The sequence below is a fragment of the Acartia tonsa genome, chromosome 12 (genome assembly GCF_053477335.1).
Source record: "Acartia tonsa isolate MP-2025a chromosome 12, ASM5347733v1, whole genome shotgun sequence".
NCBI classification, from domain to species: domain Eukaryota; kingdom Metazoa; phylum Arthropoda; class Copepoda; order Calanoida; family Acartiidae; genus Acartia; species Acartia tonsa.
This window is the reverse complement of record NC_137271.1, coordinates 11114654-11135673: the sequence shown is the minus strand read 5'-3', so window position 1 is coordinate 11135673 and position 21020 is coordinate 11114654. Positions and strand designations below refer to the sequence as shown.

General features: G+C 32.8%; 1 protein-coding gene across 2 annotated transcripts in view; it reads left to right on the top strand.

Moving 5' to 3' along the window:
- LOC145333938 (protein diaphanous-like) overlaps positions 1 to 21020 on the top strand; it is a 202676-nt gene that overhangs the window by 89156 nt on the left and 92500 nt on the right. The window contains exons 1-3 of one of the 2 annotated variants that reach the window (XM_080179194.1): positions 14112 to 14153; positions 14919 to 14984; positions 16700 to 16783. The exons of the other annotated variant lie outside the window; for it this stretch is intronic. Coding sequence (XP_080035320.1) covers positions 14127 to 14153; positions 14919 to 14984; positions 16700 to 16783 — 177 coding nt within the window. The 5' untranslated portion in view covers positions 14112 to 14126. Of the gene's footprint in view, positions 1 to 14111; positions 14154 to 14918; positions 14985 to 16699; positions 16784 to 21020 lie in introns of those variants that run through there. 2 annotated transcript variants of the gene reach the window in all.

Here is a 21020-nt window from a genome sequence, read left to right as displayed (position 1 = left end):
TAACTATAAGATATAAGAATAAACAAACTATTTACTCAATAAGTAATATTTCAATACTATAATAACTATTTTGCCTCAAACGTTTCTATGAGTCAAAATCGTGATTTCTATAGAATATACTTTCTTAATTATTTATAAATATTAAAAAGTATTTGATGATATTACAAAAATTCGTTTTTTTCCAAACAATATTCTTGTAACATTGAAGAAACGCTCTAAATGCTATTTGTAAAATAATAATTCATTTCGTCAACCCTTGCAGGGTTTATTAAGCTTTAGGGGATAATTCATTGAAATTAATTTATCCGCCAGTCAAAAATTCATAAAAATTTTTTTTTGCTGTAAGTTGTATCAGAATAAAAAGATACATGCTGATTTTTTTTGTATATTTACAATTTATCCTTAACTCTCAGGAAGCTTTGTATCCGTTCAGGGCAGGTTTTGGGCTATTTAGCGAAGGGGTATATTATACCTATATCTTCAATGTTTCAAAATGACTTCATCCCTCCCCCCAAAAAATAGATGAACCCCAAAATTGTAATCTATAAAATAATTCAGATAAAATCATATATTAAACTTTTCTAGTATTTTTGCTTGTATTTTGATATAAGCTCAAACTATTGATTAGAAGTATATAATTGAGCCAGTTATAAATACCAAGGATTTTTTATTGTAAGGTTAGAAAATTTAAAGTCTTAATGCTAACATCTGATAACATACAATGTCAAAAAATGAAATGTAGATAATAGTTTAAGAAGCTTTAAGACAAGACTATTTAATTTCTTGTTATTCCATTGGGTTTGTGTGTCTATACATTAAAAGACTGTTAGCTTTTTTTTTCATAAGTAGCAAGCTTTCATGAAAAACAATCTTGTTATATTTATTGACTTGTGTATAATATCTATTGGTTGGATGCCCAATTACAGCCATTATAATAAATCATGGATGCAGGTATAATACAATGGACGATAAATTTCATTTCCTGAAAGATTATGTGTGAAATTCTGCATATAGTAAATTCAAATTGTATAATTTTTTTAGGAGTAAGGATATATTTTAATCAAATAGACATTATCCTAATTTTCCTATTATCCTAACCTATTTATAGTTTGTATTGGTCATAGCTAAGTAGATTTAAAGCAATTTTTGGTTACTTTTTCATTATTTTGAGCTTCCTATGTCATATTTTTCATATAAATAAATTGAAGGGAAGATTTAGGGGGGGGGGGGTGTCTTAATCTTACTATATCAAAACACTAGCGGCTTCGCCCCTTGCCTCTAGGGGCTTTGCCCCAAGATGTTTGATCAAACCAAAATTTCGTATTTTAGATTTAAAAGAAAAATTTTTTAAATTTTCTTTGGGGGTAGGGAAATTTTTTTTTGTGGGGGGGATATTTATCATTTTTTGGGGGGTTGGGGGTGTCCCACCCCCCAAGAAAATAGTTATAAACCTTCCCGGGACCTATGAGAAGCTACCCTGTAAAGGAGAACCCGATCGGTTCAGCGGTTAGCGAGATCCTTCGCTACAAACAAACAGACAGACAAACAAACAGACAGACAGACAAACAAACATCGTTCTACTTTGTATTATAGATTGTATCCATAACATGAAGCTAAAACTTCATTTATATTTAATTTCCTACAGATATTGGGAAGTACCATTTGAACCAAAAATCTTGTTTATTGATGTTAAAATATCGAATTTTATCAATAAATTAATATTTTTTATCCAAATATTTTTGACAAAAAAAATTCGTATGTTTGCTGTCTAGAACCCATAACTTTAAAGCCACTGCTATTGAGTATATTTCTAGCATTGTCATCAAACTATTTCGAGTTTTGGATCTATAGTGCATTTATCAAAAATGACTTTACAGGGGTGTGTATTTTCTATCAAATTAATCTTTAGGGATAATACTTTAAAGGATAAATTGATGTACATCTTCAACTACGATTCTAAAAATTATCCCTTCTGCATGTTAAAATTTTGGTTTTAATTTTTCACTTTTACTTTGTATTAAAATATCCAAGGTTCGTAATCCAACGTATTATAGAACTTGTTTAAAAACTTTGGGGTCCAGTTACTTGTTTAAATTAAAATATCAAGGTTTTAGCATCAAAGTTATAGCACTTGTCTTAAAACTTTGGGAACCAGTTTCTTGTTTAAAATCAAAAAAATATTAAGGGTTTTAGCATCAAAAAATTATAGATCTTGTCTTAAAACTTTGGGGACCAGTTACTTGTTTAAAATCAAAAAAATATCAAGGTTTTAGCATCAAAATGTTATAGAACTTGCCTTAAAATCAAAATATGAAAATTTTAGTATCAAAATATTATAGAACTTGTCTTTAAAGATTAGGGACCAGTTACTTGTTTAAAATCAAAATATCAAGATTTTAGCATCAATATTATAAAAATTGTCTTAAAACTTTGGGAACCAGTTATATTTAAAATCAAAAAATAAGATTTTAGCATCAAAATTATAGAACTTGTTTTAAAACTTTGGGGACCAGTTACTTGTTGAAAATCAAAATATCAAGGTTTTAGCATCAAAATTATAAAACTTGTCTTAAAACTTTGGGGACCAGTTACTTGTTGAAAATCAAAATATCAAGGTTTTAGCATCAAAATTATAAAACTTGTCTTAAAACTTTGGGGACCAGTTTCTTGTTTAAAATCAAAAAAATATTAAGGGTCTTAGCATCAAAGTTATAGAACTTGTCTTAAAACTTTAGGGACCAGTTATATTTAAAATCAAAATATCAAGATTTTAGCATCAAAAAAGTATAGAACTTGTCTTAAAACTTTGGGAACCAGTTATTTGTTTAAAATCAAAATATCAAGATTTTAGCATAAAAAAATTATAGAACTTGTCTTAAAACTTTGGGGACTAGTTACTTGTTTAAAAACAAACTATCAAGATTTTAGCATCAAATTCATAGAACATGTTTCAAAACTTTGGGGTCCAGTTACTTGTTTAAAATCAAAATATTAAGATTTTAGCATCAAAATTATAAAACTTGTCTTAAAACTTTGGGGACCAGTTATTTGTTTGAATTCTAAATGTTTTTATTTTTAAAACTATATATACCCCTGTTCCAATGTGAAATATATAATTTAGAACATTAAAAGCTGCTATACAACCAATTTACAATCCAAAATCAAAAAGTTAGAAAATGAAATTATAGATAAGTTGAAAATCTAACCTAGAAAAAGATATTTTGAAATAAAAGAGCTTTTTAACTGTACATATGTACATAAAATGTGTATAGGTCTTTCCCCTTCTATTATAAAAAAGGTTGCTTGTTTATATACACTTATTGAAGGGGAGAGGATATTTGACTGGTGCCCAAAGTTTTATAACAACGTTATTTTATTCGTTGGCTTATACACTTTGGGTACTTTTATAGAATTATGATTGGTTGATTCGAAACTACTCGAGTTTAAACTTTTAGCCAATAATTTCAATGAACCAAAAGGGTTAACTTTGTTTATAATCATTGGCGATGTTTATCAATTTAACGACCATTGTCTCATCTCTTATTATCCCTATGTACATCGTTTTAGCTTATTGTTTAAAAAATCTTTACAACTTTCCGACTTTGTCTTTTTATTATAAAATTGATAGAGAATAGGGGGAGGGGGATGGATGTTTAACTTTTCATTTAAGGGATATTACCATATATTGTTGTAAAGACCAAATTACACCATTGTTACTTTAAAGCCTTTTATATAAATGTTATTATTACTTTTTTACGTGAAAACATTTCATAATACTCTATAGCTTGAGTATGTTTGTCTGTCTGTCTGTCATAAAATGAAGTTAGTTTGTTCTTTTTTGCCTTCTGATATCAAATTAGCTTATTTTAGCCATTTTTATAATAATAACTGCATAAAAACTAATTTCATACCTTCGTATCAAGATTAGAGTAAAACACTAGAGGGAGAAAGTGTTAAATGAATGTATCTTCCCATCGCAACCACCGTGTGCAACTCTTCTGTTGGGTCATTCAACCAATGACGCGCTGATATTAACACAGCCAATTAGCAGAAAATAGTTTAGAAGCAGACGAAAAGGTCTTTGAAAAAGAAAGGGAGGTAGTTGTCTGTATACACATCGTTTCTGTAGATCTGTTGTATCAAGAAGTATGATGCGTTTAAGTATTAGGCTGTCTTTTTGTCTGTCTGCATGATATTAAATTTACCTATTTTCGCTACTAAAAAGATATGAAATGTTCTAAATTTTATAGCTTAGCGTTTGTTGGATTTAGTATCATAAAATAAGAAGTGTTATTTTACTCTAAAACAACCCAAAAAGTGTTTTTATTTTCAAACATAAAAATTAACATGCTCAAAATGGCAAATAACATAGAAAATTAAAGATTTGGCTTTTATCTTTTCTGCCATTCAATATTAACACTTTATATATTTTATTATTTACTTTCTTGATTTTTATATGCTTTAAAATTAATTGAAGTTCAACCATCCTTCTTCCAGCTACAAAATACAGAATTATACATTTAAGATTTTGGGGGAGATTATTTATAGGCCTTTGTTCTAACAAAAACCATTTTTAGACTTTTTGAAACGATGTTTGTTCTTTCCTCTTTGTGTAAACACTCGTCTCGTAATTGCCATTGCAATGTTGTAAACCTAAAAACACAACACCTATCCACGTATAGGGGTGTTTTTAAAATGTTACAAATAATTATTTTATTACATGAAATTACCCCCCTAGCATCTAATGTAATTCTATTCGAAGGGGCTGAAAAATAGCTAAATAACATCCAAAGACTTAAATGTAAAAATTCCAAAACACTGGTTTAGCTCAGAAGTAAATCTTAATAGACAACTAACAAAAAAACGACTAGTTTATATTATTTGATTAATATTTTTCTCGCATATGTCCGTAGACTGTTGTCTGCGGATACAAAGATAAATTCATTGTTTTTTTTGTAAAGTGTAAATATCAACATACCTTTAAAAATGTAAAGCATAGATTTCACTGACTAGTATAACTGGCTAGGTAAAGGATCTTATTTCGTCTCCTTAATCTTTAAAAAAATCTCCAAAATACCTAAAATAAATGACATTAATTAAAATGCTTTTCGTCCTTTTTTTTTCTTAGGATAATTTTAAAAAAGTTTCATAAATTAAAACAAAAAACTGCTTATTTTGTAAAAACATTTATTTCCATAATAAAAAGCCCTTTAAAAGCTTTCATACATGATATACATACACTTCCGCATTTTTTCACAACTGCAATTTATATTTCATATTCGCAATTAGAATCACATTAACAAGTAATGGAAAAGTTCGATTTTTTCATTTGTAGCGAGGGATCTCGCTAACCTCTGAATCGAAATGATTCTCTTGTACAGTGTAGCTTCTTATAGGTCCATTGAAGGTTTATAAATATTTTGGAAGGGTATGTCCACCCTCCTAAGAGAAATTGCATCTAAAAAAAATGTTCCACCTCTTTAAAAAAAAACAAAAAACCTCATTTTTTCCCATTTAAAACTAATATTTAAAGTGAAGGATATACTTTTCCCATTCTCTCGAGTGTCCCTAGAGGCCTCTAGGGGCGTAGCCGCTAGTATAATATAAGTTATTGATATTTGAATAGATTTAATTCTCTAGATGGACACAATAATTCGTCTAACTTAAAAAAGTAATACCTAGCAGACGAACGTTTTTGTTTATATTTTATTCACATATTACAAGCAATGCAATTTAAAGACGACATAATTTCCTGAAAGCTAGCTTTATCCTAAGAATTTTGAATCTAGATTTTCTAAATTTAATGATATATGAATAATTTGATACATTTGCGTAAGTCAAGGTATACCCCCCATACACACCCGACCCCCCTATTCTAATGTCAAATTAAATATTTCAATTTTATTTTGGGTTTTGCACTTTTAGGACATTTACATACTTTTTCAAGGACCTTCAAGTAGTGTAGCAGTCGAATGGATTTATTACAACTAGAATCTTTCATCAGATTATAATGTACTGTAACAAAGTAAAACTTGTAGCGGGCTAAACGCCCCCCCCCCCCATCAACGCCCTTCATCCCATCACATCCTCTTCTAATGGATGAAAAAGAACTGACCAATGAATGACTAAATTGAAAAGAATTTTTTTCCCGTCATAATATTCACGTATATTTTACATCCATTAACAGTCGCAATGTTTTTTTTGTTGTCTGTATAAAATGATGAGCTTTGCTCGAATTTTATCAACTTATTTTGATTTAATTTAACCTGAAAAGCTTTTTATTAGTAATGTTAGTAAGGCTTGTTTTAGCCATGTATTGTATTGAATTATAGACAGCTTTCCGCGGATATTAAAATAAAAAATTTAAGATGAAAACTAGGTTGTTTAGCCCCGAGGGGCTGAAGAAACTTTCTAACAAAACTGGTAATAATTTGATGAGTTTTATTTTAATATTCGTGGAAATTTGTCTGTAATACGATGCTATACATGATTTTTCAGCAAGTCTCAGAACCGTTTCTAATACAGCAGCTATCCATACTGGCAAAGTTCTTTTTGACTCGCCTCATTTTCATACCATAAGGCAAGTGTCCATAAATAGGGTTAAAATACAGCGAAGCTTTTTTAAAAAATAGGCGAAACATGAAGAAACACATTAATAGTTATTTATCGCATCGTATTATAAACGGCTTTCCGCGGATATAGAATGTACAATTATAAGATTAAAACTGGTTTAAATCTTATGATTGTACATTTTTATATTTGTAGTAAGCTGGATATAATACGATGCTAGACATTGTTTTTTCGTAGGGATGAGAACCGGTTCCTATCAACCGGATTCGAATGAATACGAGAAATTGATTTAAATCAAGATAACCTGATGATATCTAATAAAAGTCATTGTAGAAATGGCTAATCGCAGGGCTGTTTAACACTCACATTCGAGAGTTGTGAATATAAATTATGGACAGATATACAGACAAACAGTCATGAGTGACTTGTATATTAGTATTGCTATTAAAATGGATTTAGAACAATAGCCAGGATCACGTATAAAAACAAATCCTTTTTCTCTTAAAAAGAAAAACATAACAAGAGTGACAATATCCATTATAATTCAATTCTTAAATGCTCCTTTAATAATTAGTATTAAGACTATTTTTTGTCTAAAGCATCCCCCCCCCCCCTAAGTCTGCTGATCAAAGCCTCTTGTAAGTTCTATCCTAATTATATATTGAATATTTAGAATTTATTCCTTGTTTGTTGATTTATTTATAGACAAATCCCTTTTCCTTTTATTCAGAATGGATATATCATTACTTGGATGTCGAACCAGATTTTCATGTACTAAATTCACCCACTTTACTTTATCCCCTACTTCTACTGGATGAATGAAATGACCAATAAATGAGGTCCATTTTAGCAACCTAATTTTCGCCTGTCAAAATATCCACGTATTTTACAAATATCCATTACATTAACGTGATTCTAGGGTAGCTTCGCTCCTACAAGAAAAAATTGAAACGTGTAGGGTAGGGGGGAAGGTCAACAGGGCATGAAAAAAGTGTCTTTGATATGAACAAAAACATTCCTGTACTGTTTCAATTCCAAATTAGGATGTCATTTTTAGGCGTGACTTCACTTCTGCAGATGTAACACATTATTAAATAGCTTGAACCCGGGGAGGAAAGGGACTTTGGGCTGTAATTGGTACCCAAAGTTTTAAGTAAAACGTTCTTGGATTCGTTGTCCTAAAAAACTAGTGTATTGTAAAATCTAAATTGATTGATTGGTATTGATTATTAATTTCCATTGTATTATCCATTTAGCTTCCTGCTAGTATTATTACGACAGCACTAACCGCATGTCCCTTGTTTTATGTTTTATCAGGGACAGGGGTTGCTACTCTAACAATCAATTCTCCAAAAAAAAAAAATCACGAAACCTTTTAAAGTTCTTAAGGTGGAAGTATATTTTGTTTTTTCATGTAATTGAACAGGGGTGGGTAAGAAGGGGGAGGAAAAGGGGAAGGGGGTTGTGGGGAAATTTTCCTTTACAATTGTTTGTAAGAATATCATTCCCTTTTCTCTGATCATCAGGGAGGGAGGGGAGGGACATAGAGCTATTTATTACACTAGTCTCTATGGTTTTATTATAACGTTTTCTTATTCGTTGGCTTAACAACTTTGGAGACTTCATTGAATTTTGATCAGTTATTTTATAAAAATGTGTGTTTAAACGGTTCAACCACTAACTGTAATCTTCTTTGATCTTCATTGGGGATGTACATCAATTTATCGGCCATTGTCTTATCCCTTTAGATCTCTGATGTTTCCTCCTCTTTAGTTTATTTGCCTTTAAGTCTTTGTGCGAATCTGGAACACTATGCAGATCTTATAATATGCGGAAGTGAATGCCCAACTCCGTAAATTTATTAGGGATAGGACAGCGTGCGATAAATAGATACCCCTCACCCCATCTAAAAATAGAGGTTTTTAACACTTTTGACTACATTAAATCCGTCATTAGATCAAAGAAAGTTATCAAAAATAGTTCTTGTTTGTTGCCAGATTTTGAAATAATTAAACATAATTGTTTTAAAATCTAACGAGTTAAAATCAGTGTAGTAATGATTTTATTACAATGCCAGTCGAAACTGTCTTCTAAGCTTTTCCTAATCAAGTTATTGTTAGTAAGGGCGTCCTAGCTTTTTTATTTGGGAGAGGGATAATCACCCTTTTACCTTCCCCCTTCCCTTGGACGTCTTTCTGCATTAAAACTATAATATTTCTCAAATTAAAGCTTCTACATTATTAAGTGGAATATGTCTAGAATTAATTTTACTAAGCATAATATGAATATTTTTGTTTAAAAGTGAAAACACCATACAATATAAGTTGACTTCAGAGAATACGGATTTGCTACCAAAAATATAAAATTTTATTACAACAAATGCACTATTTTTTGTTTCTTTTTAGCTGAAGAAAGTAATTCCCAGTATGGCCTCGATACCGATTGATGTCTGCTGGATTATAACCGATTTATAGCCATAATGAAAAATAGTGTTTGTATCGTATTACTGACAATTTTCCTCGAATGTTGAAATACAAATCATAAGATAAATACCAGTTAGCGTGGGCCCTGGGTTTTTATCCTATATTTTTTATTTTGATATCCGTGGAAAGCTGTCTGTATTATAAAGTAGTAAGATCTCAAAATTGCTTGAATAAATTAGGCAATTTGCACAAAACTTCATACTTTTTTTTATATATATTGTCATTTTATACTTGCAATAGTTTAAATCTGTTTTTACCTAAATTTTAGTCCCTTAAATTCAAATTAACAAATTTTTACTTAGTAAAACTGCCAAAAAATAGTATACAGAATTATGTAGTAAAAACCTTGACTTTGAACCATTCTAATTCCAACACTTTTGAGCCTGCCTATTGAATAAATAATGTGCCAAAAGCTCAGTGAAACATAAAGATTTTTATCTGTTTGGCCTAAAAAATGCATACAATGGCTTAATTCGGTGTTCACTTATTACCGAAGAAACTTAATACAAGATAAAAAAATCTATATTTAGCATTTACGACGCTTGATGCCTCTAGGGGCACTTGCAGGGGGGGGGGACATTTTTTCTAGGGGCGTTTTTGGTTCCCTATAATAGTTATAATATAAGCCTTTACAGGACCTATGAGATGATACACTGTAAAGGAGAACCATATCGGTTCAGCGGTTACCGAGATCTTTCGGTGCAGACATACACAGATCAAGTTACTTTTATATGAATATCCTTTTCATTTGGGTAAAGTGCTTTAGTGTAGTTATGTAAAATTTTGTATATGTGGTACTTGCAGAAGCATTTGTTTAAAGAACCGATTGAACAATCAAAACAAGCGAATTTTAAGAACACCTATAGTAGTTTTATAACTTATCATTTATGACTTAACACGTACAGATTTATTTCTGTATTATTGAGATATTAAATAACATTTAAAGCCACTTTAAAGGGTTGCAACATTTAAAGACCTAAACCCCGAACAAACATATTATGCAAATCTGAATTTTCAAAATAGCAGCTTTATTATTCATTTAGGATGATTTTACAATAAATATGAAATGTAGATGCCTCTTTTGGTTACAAAATTCCACTGTTATTTTTTGATTAATCAGCACCAATAAAGCACAAGATCTCAAAAACAGCATTTGGGGGTAATACTGGTGAACAAATATATTATGCAAATCCAAAACAAAGCAACAAAAAAAAGGTTTTTTGGCACTTTTCTCCTCTTTTAAAGATTGATTATGATAAAATAATATTTTTTAAAGGGATTTATGCATTAATTATTATGAAATATAGTATAAGGTAGAAATTAATGATTTTTCTAAATAAGAAATGATTGAAAAAAATAAATTCGATCCCTATCACTTTAGAGGACAGCTGCTGACCCCCAGTCTTATGGATGAACCTAAATACATGTTAAAGATAAAAATTACCCTGAAAATTATACAAAAATGTTTTTTTATGTGTTAAAAAAATTCATTTTAAAATCTTGATTTTGAGGATGATGACCTTTCAGATGCTCCTGTTGGTGGTGATGGTGAGCCAAATGTTATCTAAGTACATGCCCATTACAACAACTTGTCAATTAACCTATGTACCATTTTTTGTAGTCATAGCAGCCTCCAATGGAGCCTTCCGACAAGAAATATAACCATCTTCTAAAAACTACAGTATTCACCTTATGAATTGAAGTAAATAAAATAACAATTCTTTTCTTTTTTAATAATGCTGGGCTGGAGGATGCTATAACTACAAAAATTGGATTATAGTTTAATATATAAGTTGTCATCATGGACATGCACTTTGATAACATTTGGCTCACCATCACCACCAATAGGGGCATCTTAAAGGTCATCATCCTCAAAATCAAGATTTTAAAATAGATTTTTTCAACACACCAAAAAACATTTTTGTATAATTTTCAGGGTAATTTTTATCTTTAACATGTATTTAGGTTCATCCATAAGACTGGGGGTCAGCAGCTGTCCTTTAAAGTGATAGGGATCGAATTTATTTTTTTCATACATTTATTATTTAGAAAAATCATTAATTTCTACCTTATACTGTATTTCATAATAATTAATGCATAAATCCCTTAAAAAAATATTATTTTATCATAATCAATCTTTAAAAGAGGAGAAAAGTGCCAAAAAACCTGTTTTTTGTTGCTTTGTTTTGGATTTGCATAATATATTTGTTCACCAGTATTACCCCTAAATGCTGTTTTTGAGATCTTGTGCTTTATTGGTGCTGACTAATTAAAAAATAACAGTGGAATTTTGTAACCAAAAGAGGCATCTACATTTCATATTTATTGTAAAATCATCCTAAATGAATAATAAAGCTGCTATTTTGAAAATTCAGTATTGCATAATATGTTTGTTCGGGGTTTATTTTTTATTCCAAAAAAGGACTAAACTTAGCATTTTATGTGAGCTAATAGACAAAAGATATTATACCTTTTAGATTTTCATGAGAAATGCTGTATTTTATTTTAGCTCCTACAGGAAGACGAAACCATTTATAGATCTCCAATTTAATAGATTGACAGTTGTAGAAAAGCTTTGGTTTTAAATACATCTCTGAAGAATTTAAATTATTGTTAACACTCATTGAGTTAAAATCTGAATAGAAAGAGGGCCTTACAAATCTTTTTATTGTCATCATAAAGTCTTTGGCACTATCTCATCCACTTATTTAATACCTTAAGGTAACCCTACCTCTCTTATTTGCGTTTTCTCATGTACCCAAAGTTTTATTCATATTGGCTAAAAAACTTTAAATACTTTTACTGAATTGTGATTGGAAAGTTCAAAACTAGACATGTACAAACGCTTCAACTAACAGATTTTATTTTGTTTATTATAATTGGGTATGTATATCAAATTATCGTTCATTGTCTTATCCATTTAGTTTATGTTATTAAAATTGTAATAATCTTCAGGGAGAGAGGGGACATTGGGCTGTTCATTACACTAGTCCCCAAAGTATTATAATAGTATTAAATTTTGATTGGTTGGTTCATTAAGTTAAGTGAACAAACTTTTCAACTTCTAATTGTAATCTACAGAATGGTTGGTTTATTTAGTTAAGTGAACAAACATTTCAACTTCTAATTGTAATCTACAGAAGGGGTAATTTCGTGTATCATCATTTGCATGTACATCAAGTTATCGGCCATTGTCTGATCCCTTTAGATCCCTGAATAATCTTTATTGAAACAATATGTTTTGCCTTTTTATTATCAAAAGGAAATATACTATGTAATTTTAGTTTTAAATGTTGAAAAATTATTGAAAAAAGGGGTGGGGGGTTGAAGGTTCAGATTAAATCGCAATGAAAACTATCTTATCTGATATGTATAAAATGTATAATTGACTTTTTATGTCCTATAAAATTGCACATCTTAAAAAGTTAAGCAAAAAATTAAGAAAATACAAAGGTTTAAAGTGATTAATATGTTTTCATAAGGAATTCGCCTTAGGGATCTAAAGTGATAAGACAATGGCCGGTAAATTCATGTAACTACCCAATGATGATACTCAAAATTATCCCTTCTTTAGATTACAAGTTAAAACGGTTGGACATTCAACTTAATGAACAAACCTTAAAAAATCTATGTAAGTCCCCAAAGTTGTAAAGCCAACGAATAAGAAAACGTTGTTATAAGACTTTGGGAACTAGTGTAATAAACAGTCCAATGGTCCCTCCCTCCTTGCTTTTGTTTTATATCAAGAAATTACTCTGTTAAACTATTGAGCTGTTATTATATCAACATAATATCTATATAATGCTACATAGTCAATTAAAAAATGTACCCTTTGATAGAAAAACTTGAATTCATGCCCCATAAATTTTTAAATATTAAATTGGCCTTTAACTTCTCATGTGAATCAATGCGATGCGACAAGCCGTTTTACTGATTTTAAGTAACAGAGTTGAGTACACAAACATCCTACTACTTTGGTAAAAATTTGTATGAATTAAAATTATCTCTAAAGAAAAAGACGAAAGAAAAAATGACTTAACTGTTTTATTTTGAAAGAATAAACAGACTCCTAATTATGTCATTCCAAAATTGTGCCTTTCATATATATTTTGTATGTATCTACAACTGTATATCTACACGTGTTAGGGGTTTTATGGGATTGAGGTAAAATTGTAAACTTAGCTTTCACAGAGAGTGATTTACTCGGCAATTTTTAAAGATAGATGGCTGATTTTTTTATGAAGATTCTGTTGACTGTTAAGCATATATTCTATATCTCTATCTATCCGTCTGTCTGTCAATAATGCTACGGGGAAAACCTGTTAAATACAATTTTCTCAGCTTATTTAGGTAATTTTAAATACTAAAGAAATTCCATTTGATTAATGAGCATCTACTGTATAACTTACTTTGCGTGTCCGTTTGTTTAGTATTTCTCTTTTTTTTGTTTTGTTTCTAACATCTGATACTGTGCTATTTATAGACAATATTATCCTTGTTTTTCTTATAAATAAAAGTGATACAATCACAAAAACACTAAAAGACAAAAAAAACTTTAAATATCCAAACCATTTTAAAAACTCCTAAAATACCTATTTTTAGTAATATGAGAAGAATAATTATAAGGGTTTTTTATGTTTCTAGATGACATTAATGATGGTAGACTAAAACGTCTAAAAAAATGACAAGGTCTTGTCAAGCAGATAAGACATGAAAAAGTGTTGAGTCTTGATAATATATGTAGACAGAGGTGATCATTAAAAAGCCATTAAGGACGCGTTTATGTGATAATAAGTGATTAAGGGATGTTTATACCTTTTAAAGGTTATAGTTATATTTATACCCTTGTTAAATGTAAAAAAAAATAATGTAAAAACTAACCCTGTTTAAATGTAACAAAACAAAGGAAAATACAGTGTAAAACCGGAAGAAATTGTGGATTTTTAATCCCCAAAATATGTAAGGGAAACAGGAAAAAATCCCTGAAAACTCCGGGAAAATGTAACGAAAATATTGAGCCCTGTTTTAAGAAAATGTGCTAAGATACTGAAGGTGGCGGAAGGAAAAAAAAGTATGCATACAACCATGCATTCACCAAAGGTGTGCCAACGATACAACAAATAAAAAAGATAACTTTTTTTCTGTCATTGAAAAATAACTACTGCATTGAAAAGTTGAAAAAGAAACTTGATAAGTTTTACTATTAATATTTTATTATTTATAACACTTTTGACTTTTTTTGTCCCTAGCCTCTATTTAATTTAAAACCTATCAGTGTATAGTTAGATTTTTAAATACTAGTCATGACCACTTTTTTCCCCCTTAAATCCAATCGAATAATAGTTTAACCATGGAGGGAGGGAACATTGGGCTTTTAATTACAACAGTCCCCAAAGCTTTATAATACCGCTTTCTTATTCATTAGCTCAACAACTTTGGGGACTTTTATTGTATTTTGATTGGTTGGTTCATTAGGTTGACAGTCCATAAATTTCATCCCCTAATTGTAATATAGTAGGGGTGATTTTGTGAAGCATCATTAGGTATATACATAAAGAGAGGGGTAGGTTTCTGGTATAATCCGTAAAGGTGTGTGTTTTAAGGCTTAAAAATAGTAGTAGAACGATAATATTCACTAAATATGTGTATTTCTTATTAAAAAGAACTATAGACAAAAAAAAATTTAAAAAGTTAAAAAATTTTGACGTTCTACTACTGTTTTAACCTTCAACACATAACCTTTACGGATTTTACCAGAAACCAACCCCTCTCTTTATTGGCCATTTATCTCTGATTTTAAATTGATTTTCATATTTTTGGATATAATTTTCCTCTTTTGTTTTTATAAAAATGGTTGTTGTATAGTTGCCACACCTTCTGTATTCCCCCTCCCCGAAGATGACCATGAACCTGCAGCACATCAGTTCTAAGGCAAGCTTCAGGATGCTCTGAATCAACAAAGGTGTATATGGAGAAAGGGGCTATGGGCTTTTATTAATCTAGTCCCCAAAGTTTTATACTAAGCTTGTTCGCTGGCTTAACAACTTCAGGGAATTGTGATTGGTTGGTTTATTCAGTTTAGTGTTCAAACGTTCCAACCATTAATTGTAATCTATAGAAGGGATAATTTGGTGTATCATCATTGGGGATGTTTATCCATGTATATCTCTTGTATAGGGTGCTTTCTCTCAAGTTCCAATCAAGCAATGAATCCGTCCCCTTTCCTTATTTTTGAAATAAAATTGAAAGTAAGGAGGTGGTGACCCAATATAACAATAAACAAACAAACGAAACTTAACGCCAGAGAAAAATTACCTCTTACAATTATAAAAGAATTGCTAACGTTTAGTGAATTTTGAAGATTTGCATATCCCTCTTATTCTGCAGAGTTTACCATCATAGCGTTTTTTGCACATAATTGCGATACGAACAAAAACCTAGCAAAATTGTTGTCTTCAAGTGTTTTATGAGCGTTAAGTTGAGAGTTTCGTGTTTAAAATGAACTATCAACAATTTGTATGTTTGTGGATGTGTGTGTGTGTTTTCATATAGAATAAAAACAGTGTATAGAGCAATGTCCTTTGTAAGCAAGTAAGATAAATAAAGTTTATTTGGGTTTCGTGATAACACCTCTCAATGGCCGTTTCGTCGTAGTTTCACCGTAGATTTTCTTCTATTTCTAGCTCCTGCGGGGGAGTCACCTAACATAACCTAACCTTGAATAACATTAAATAACCTATCAAAAGCTACTGTGAAAATAGGACAAATGCCCCTTAAGAGGCGTTGTAACGAAAAGTACTATCTCTGTTTGTTTTGTTATAGAGTATTAAATATTAAACTTTATATTTTTATTTGAATATTAGGAGACCTTTTTAATTACCCTAAAATGCACAATCATTAGCATTTTTGCATGGATTTAGCCACCTAAACATCATTAAATTCCTGCACTACTATCAGTGCATTTTTGGCCAAAAAAATGCACAAAAATAGTATATGGCAAATAAGCCACTAACAAAAAAGAGCTTGTTTTATTTTAGTGTACTAGCGGCTGTTACCTTGTCATCTATCTAGGTGCTCTGTATTAAAAGGGGTAAGGAAGGTCAGTAAAATAGCCTAAAACCAAAACCAAGGCTTTAAAAAAAAGTAAAATAGCTTAAAATCATAATAGATCATGATACTATATTACACAATATTTTTATCTAGGGAGGGAATGGACAACAGAAATTAAATTAATCTGCATTGCATTCACCTTCTAAGATGTGTACAGGCTATACATTAAGGTAGATGTTTACACATGGGAGAAAGGTTATAAAATTCTTTAAATAGGCCAAAAATACCTAAAATAATTTTTGTTTACATTTTGTAAGTTGTTAAATGGCCATCTGTTTGCGTGTTTTGGGGTAATTTGTTTTATCTGTTGATATTGATAATATTCAAGGATAAAAAATTTAAAGAATGAATAGACTGTAAATTATTCTAGTACCCAAAGTTTTATAATTGCGCCCTCTCATTAGCTAGTTTAATACCTAATTAAAGTTTGATTGGTTGGTTCAAACTAGCAGTGTCCAAACTTTTCAGTCAAAAGAGGTCAACCACACAAAAATACTATTAATAAGATAATATGAGCATTCTGAATGTTGCAACAGTTTGGAGGAAGTCTGCCTTCAATGCACAAGATTTCTGGCAGCAAGCTGCACATAGCTGATAAGCTGCAAATTGTCAGCAATAAGGTAAGCTATCAAACAAATGGCACAATCTCGTATTAAAAAATACCTCTAAACGTTGATTATACTTTTTTAAAATTTGCAGCCCTCGAATAACTTATTGACCTCTTTTTATTGATATTCTGGTATCTTTATTCGAAGATTACGGAATATCGATCTTGTATTTAATTTATTTATTAAGTTCGTTCAGAGACATCATAAAAAATATATAGCTTGCCAAATTGAAATAGTAAATGACATAAAATCATAAAAATTCTTGTTTTGTCAACTGTGAAGTAACATGTTTAATTATTTTTAGGTATGTACATTTTCTTTATAACCATATAAGAAGAGACAGTTAGCTTATTCTGTACTGGTAAGTCTGAACATAAAAGGGCACATTTGAAATATATATAAATTAATAATAGGTTAGTTTTTTTTTAACCTTTTTTAAATGATCCATCGGCTGTTTTCATAGCTTTATAGCTTAAATCCATCCAAATACTTAAAGGGATAGTTGCATGAAGTGCACTTTAGAAAAATTATTTCAAACATAAGTTACATATATACCATCAAACATATATAATTTTGTATTACAATAAATAACAAATAATTAGACATCGCGAAATCAGTCGTCATGCTTTTTTTGTCAAGTCAAAATATCTCAGCTATATAAATGGCATATTTCACAAAATACAATTTTCAAGTTTTATATTTAAAACTATATGGTGGAAAATTGAAATTCTTTAAAAATATGCCCTATAAATGTAGTTTAAACTGTTGAACAGGAAAATAAACCAGTTTATTAAGTTTTATTTAAGTTTAAATGCATTTCGTGCAACCACCCCTTTAAGATTAAACAACCTAAACCCAACCTGGGAACTATTTGAAACTACCCTATCAGATTAGTGATAAGCGAGATCTTAATGGACAACCAAAATCCTGACTGTTTTATAAGATAGAATGGGTGGAATTCAAATATAACCAATTTCCATCAAATAAATTTCTTGGAAAATATAACAACGTTTTTGGACTGCTGAAAAGCTATTTTGCCTTTGAATCATATTAGCACATGATATTGAGCTTTATTATTAGGAGCAAAGACTCTCTTAAACATTTCAAAACACCCATGCATGGAAAAGGGAAAGCGATACAGACAAACAATTCTAAGTGAAAATTTCACCACATCTCTCTTTTATTATTTATCCCAACTTCCTACCCACTTCCCTTCAGTTATATCAATAAACAAGTTTTACGCCAACTGTACGCCAAAAAATATCTAATTTTAAACAAATATAAAAATCCATGTAAAAATATAAAATAACTATTCAGTTAGATTCGTCGTTCTAAGTAGGTACCATTTATAAATTGTACTTAAATTAAATTTTTCATGAGCAGGATTAATGATATCACCAGTTTATTACTGCTGCGCCCCTTGTGAAAATGAATATTCTTGTTAATTCTCTACTTACAAATATGCGTAATTTTTGCGTATATAATTGAGATAAAATTTCTGAAAGATTTGAGCCTTAAATATGTTTTTATGATTTTATTTACCCAACCCTGCTTGCTTCGAATACAGAGCCCCTAGATGCTAGTGGCACAGCAACTAGTTTTAAAACCAATTAATGTTTCATTTAATAATTGTAGTTTATTGGTATTTACTTATGGATGTTGTTGTTCTTGGACCGAGGATGCAAGCTTTTCCGGAGTGGTCCTATCCGGGGAGATGGAGAAGAAGTCCCCGGGCAAACCTGCATCAAACACACCTGCTTGACCATTCACCCTGTCCGGGTTTCCACCAAGGGGCTGGCCTAATAGGCTTTTAAGTCAGCCCCTGTCAGCTCTGGAGGCCTTGGAGGCCTTTCAACTCCAACCCTCCATAACCACATCCAACATCCCTCCCCCTCCTCCCCTCATCCTCTCTGGCGACATCCACCCGAATCCTGGCCCCAAATACCCCTGTTCTACCTGCTCCCGCAATATTACCCGCTCCACTGGTGCCTTCCTCTGCAACTCCTGCCAACTTTGGGTTCATCCTAAATGTTCCCTCCTTCCATCCAAATCCGATTACAATTCCAACTGGTCCTGCCCACCCTGCATTTCTGCCTCAACAACTCCCTTTTCACCTTCCCCCCAACCACCAACACCCCCATCCAAACCCCGCGGTCCTAAATTCCCATGTACAGTCTGTTCCTTAGGTGTTACAAAATCCACTGGCTCCTTCCAATGTAACTCCTGCCTCCAATGGATCCACCCTAAATGCTCCCTCCTCCCATCTGCCACCCACTACTCCCCTTTCTGGTTCTGCCCTTCCTGCTCCCCCCCAACCTCACCCCCTCCCTCTCCTAACTTATCTCCCCCTACACCCCTCCCATCACCTAGCTCCCCGTCTACCCCTCCTTCCCCTGCAGCTCCTCCTTCACCCCCGCCCCCTCCTCCACCCACCCCTGCCCCCCGAAAACCTCCTGGTAAACCTTTTGTCCTTCAATTCAATTGTAATGGCCTCCTTACCACCCAAGATGAACTCCACAACCTTATTTCTACCCATAACATCCCCATCACCTGCCTCCAAGAAACCAAACTCTCCAGCAAATCCAATCCCAAACCCCTCCCTGGCTATAACTTTCTCAGGAAGGATCGTCAAGACCGACCTGGTGGAGGAATAGCCTTCCTTATTGCCGATGACATCCCCTTCACCCACCTTGACCTCAATCACCTTTCCAATGGCCCCCTTGAGATCGATGGTATCCAAATTTCCCGCAATGGCTCTCCTACACAAATCATCAACCTTTACCTTCCTCCACATTCTTCCTGTCCCCCCCAATACACCCCTGACTTTAACCTCCTCTTTGACAACCCAAATGACCTTATCCTAGTCGGTGATTTCAATGCCCACAACCCTGCCTGGAACTCCATCACCCTTGACCAATCTGCCATGAATCGTGGGGAGGCTCTGCTGGAAGCTCTCAATGAGAGCAGCCTCTGCCTCCTCAACGAGGACTCCCCCACCCGCCTCCCCCCCAACGGCCAACCCACCTCCCCCGACCTTTCCCTTTGCTCTGCCCACCTTGCCCTTGACTTTTCCTGGCACACCCTCACCACCCTCCGTTCTGATCATCTCCCCATCCTCCTCTCCCTTCCTGAAATCAACAGAAACCCCCGCCCTGTCAAAACTTTCCACAACTTCCGTAAAGCAGATTGGGACACCTTCACCCTTGAAACTGAAACCCTCTTTGAAGATCTTCCTGAACCCTCCTCCTGCTCCCAAGGTGAAGCCACCTTCCGCCAAATCCTCCAAACTGCCTCCAAACACACAGTCCCTGCTGGCTTCATCAAAAACTCCAATCCCTCCCTCCCCCAGTCTGCTAAGCCCCTTATCCAGCAAAGAGACTCCTTAAGAGAAATTAACCCCCATGATCCTCAAATCCAAATCCTCAATGAACAAATTTCCTCAATAGTAAACCAACACTCCAACAAAAAATGGCAAGAAACCCTTTCCAAATCCGACCATAGAACCAACCCTTCCAAATTCTGGTCCCTCCTCAAATCCCTTTCTGGCAAAAACAATTCCCCTCCTTCCAACCAACCCATTTCCTTCAACAACAAAGTTCACACCTCCCACGCCCACATTGCTGAATCCTTCACCAAACAATTCACCTCTGTCTCCCGCCACACCTCCAACCCTTTCTCCAGAAAAATTATCCGCAAAATTAGACACCGCCACCGCCTCAACAGAGATTTCCAACCTTTCACACCTGCCCTTGTCCTTGAAGCTATTAAAAATTCCTCAAATTCATCTGCACTTGGCCCTGATCACCTCAACATCCTCCACCTCAAACACCTTGGCCCAAATGGCATCTCCTACCTTACCAAACTCTTCAACCTCTCCATTTCCGCTGCTAATATCCCTGCCATTTGGAAGCTCTCCAAAATTATTGCCCTCCTCAAACCTGGTAAACCCCCTGACCTTTCCACCTCCTACCGCCCAATCTCCCTCCTCTGTCCTGCAGCTAAAGTCCTTGAACGCCTCCTTCTCCCATACCTTAAACAATCCCTCTCCACCCACCCCTCTCAACATGGCTTCAAACCCCTCCACTCCACCACATCCTCACTCCTTAATCTTTCCACCTCCATTGCTAACGGTTTCAACCAAAACCTCCCCCCCAGCCGCACAACCGTAGCCTCCATTGACCTTTCCAAAGCCTTCGACTGCATCCCAATCCATCTCCTTCTCCAAAAAATCTCCTCTTCAAACCTCCAT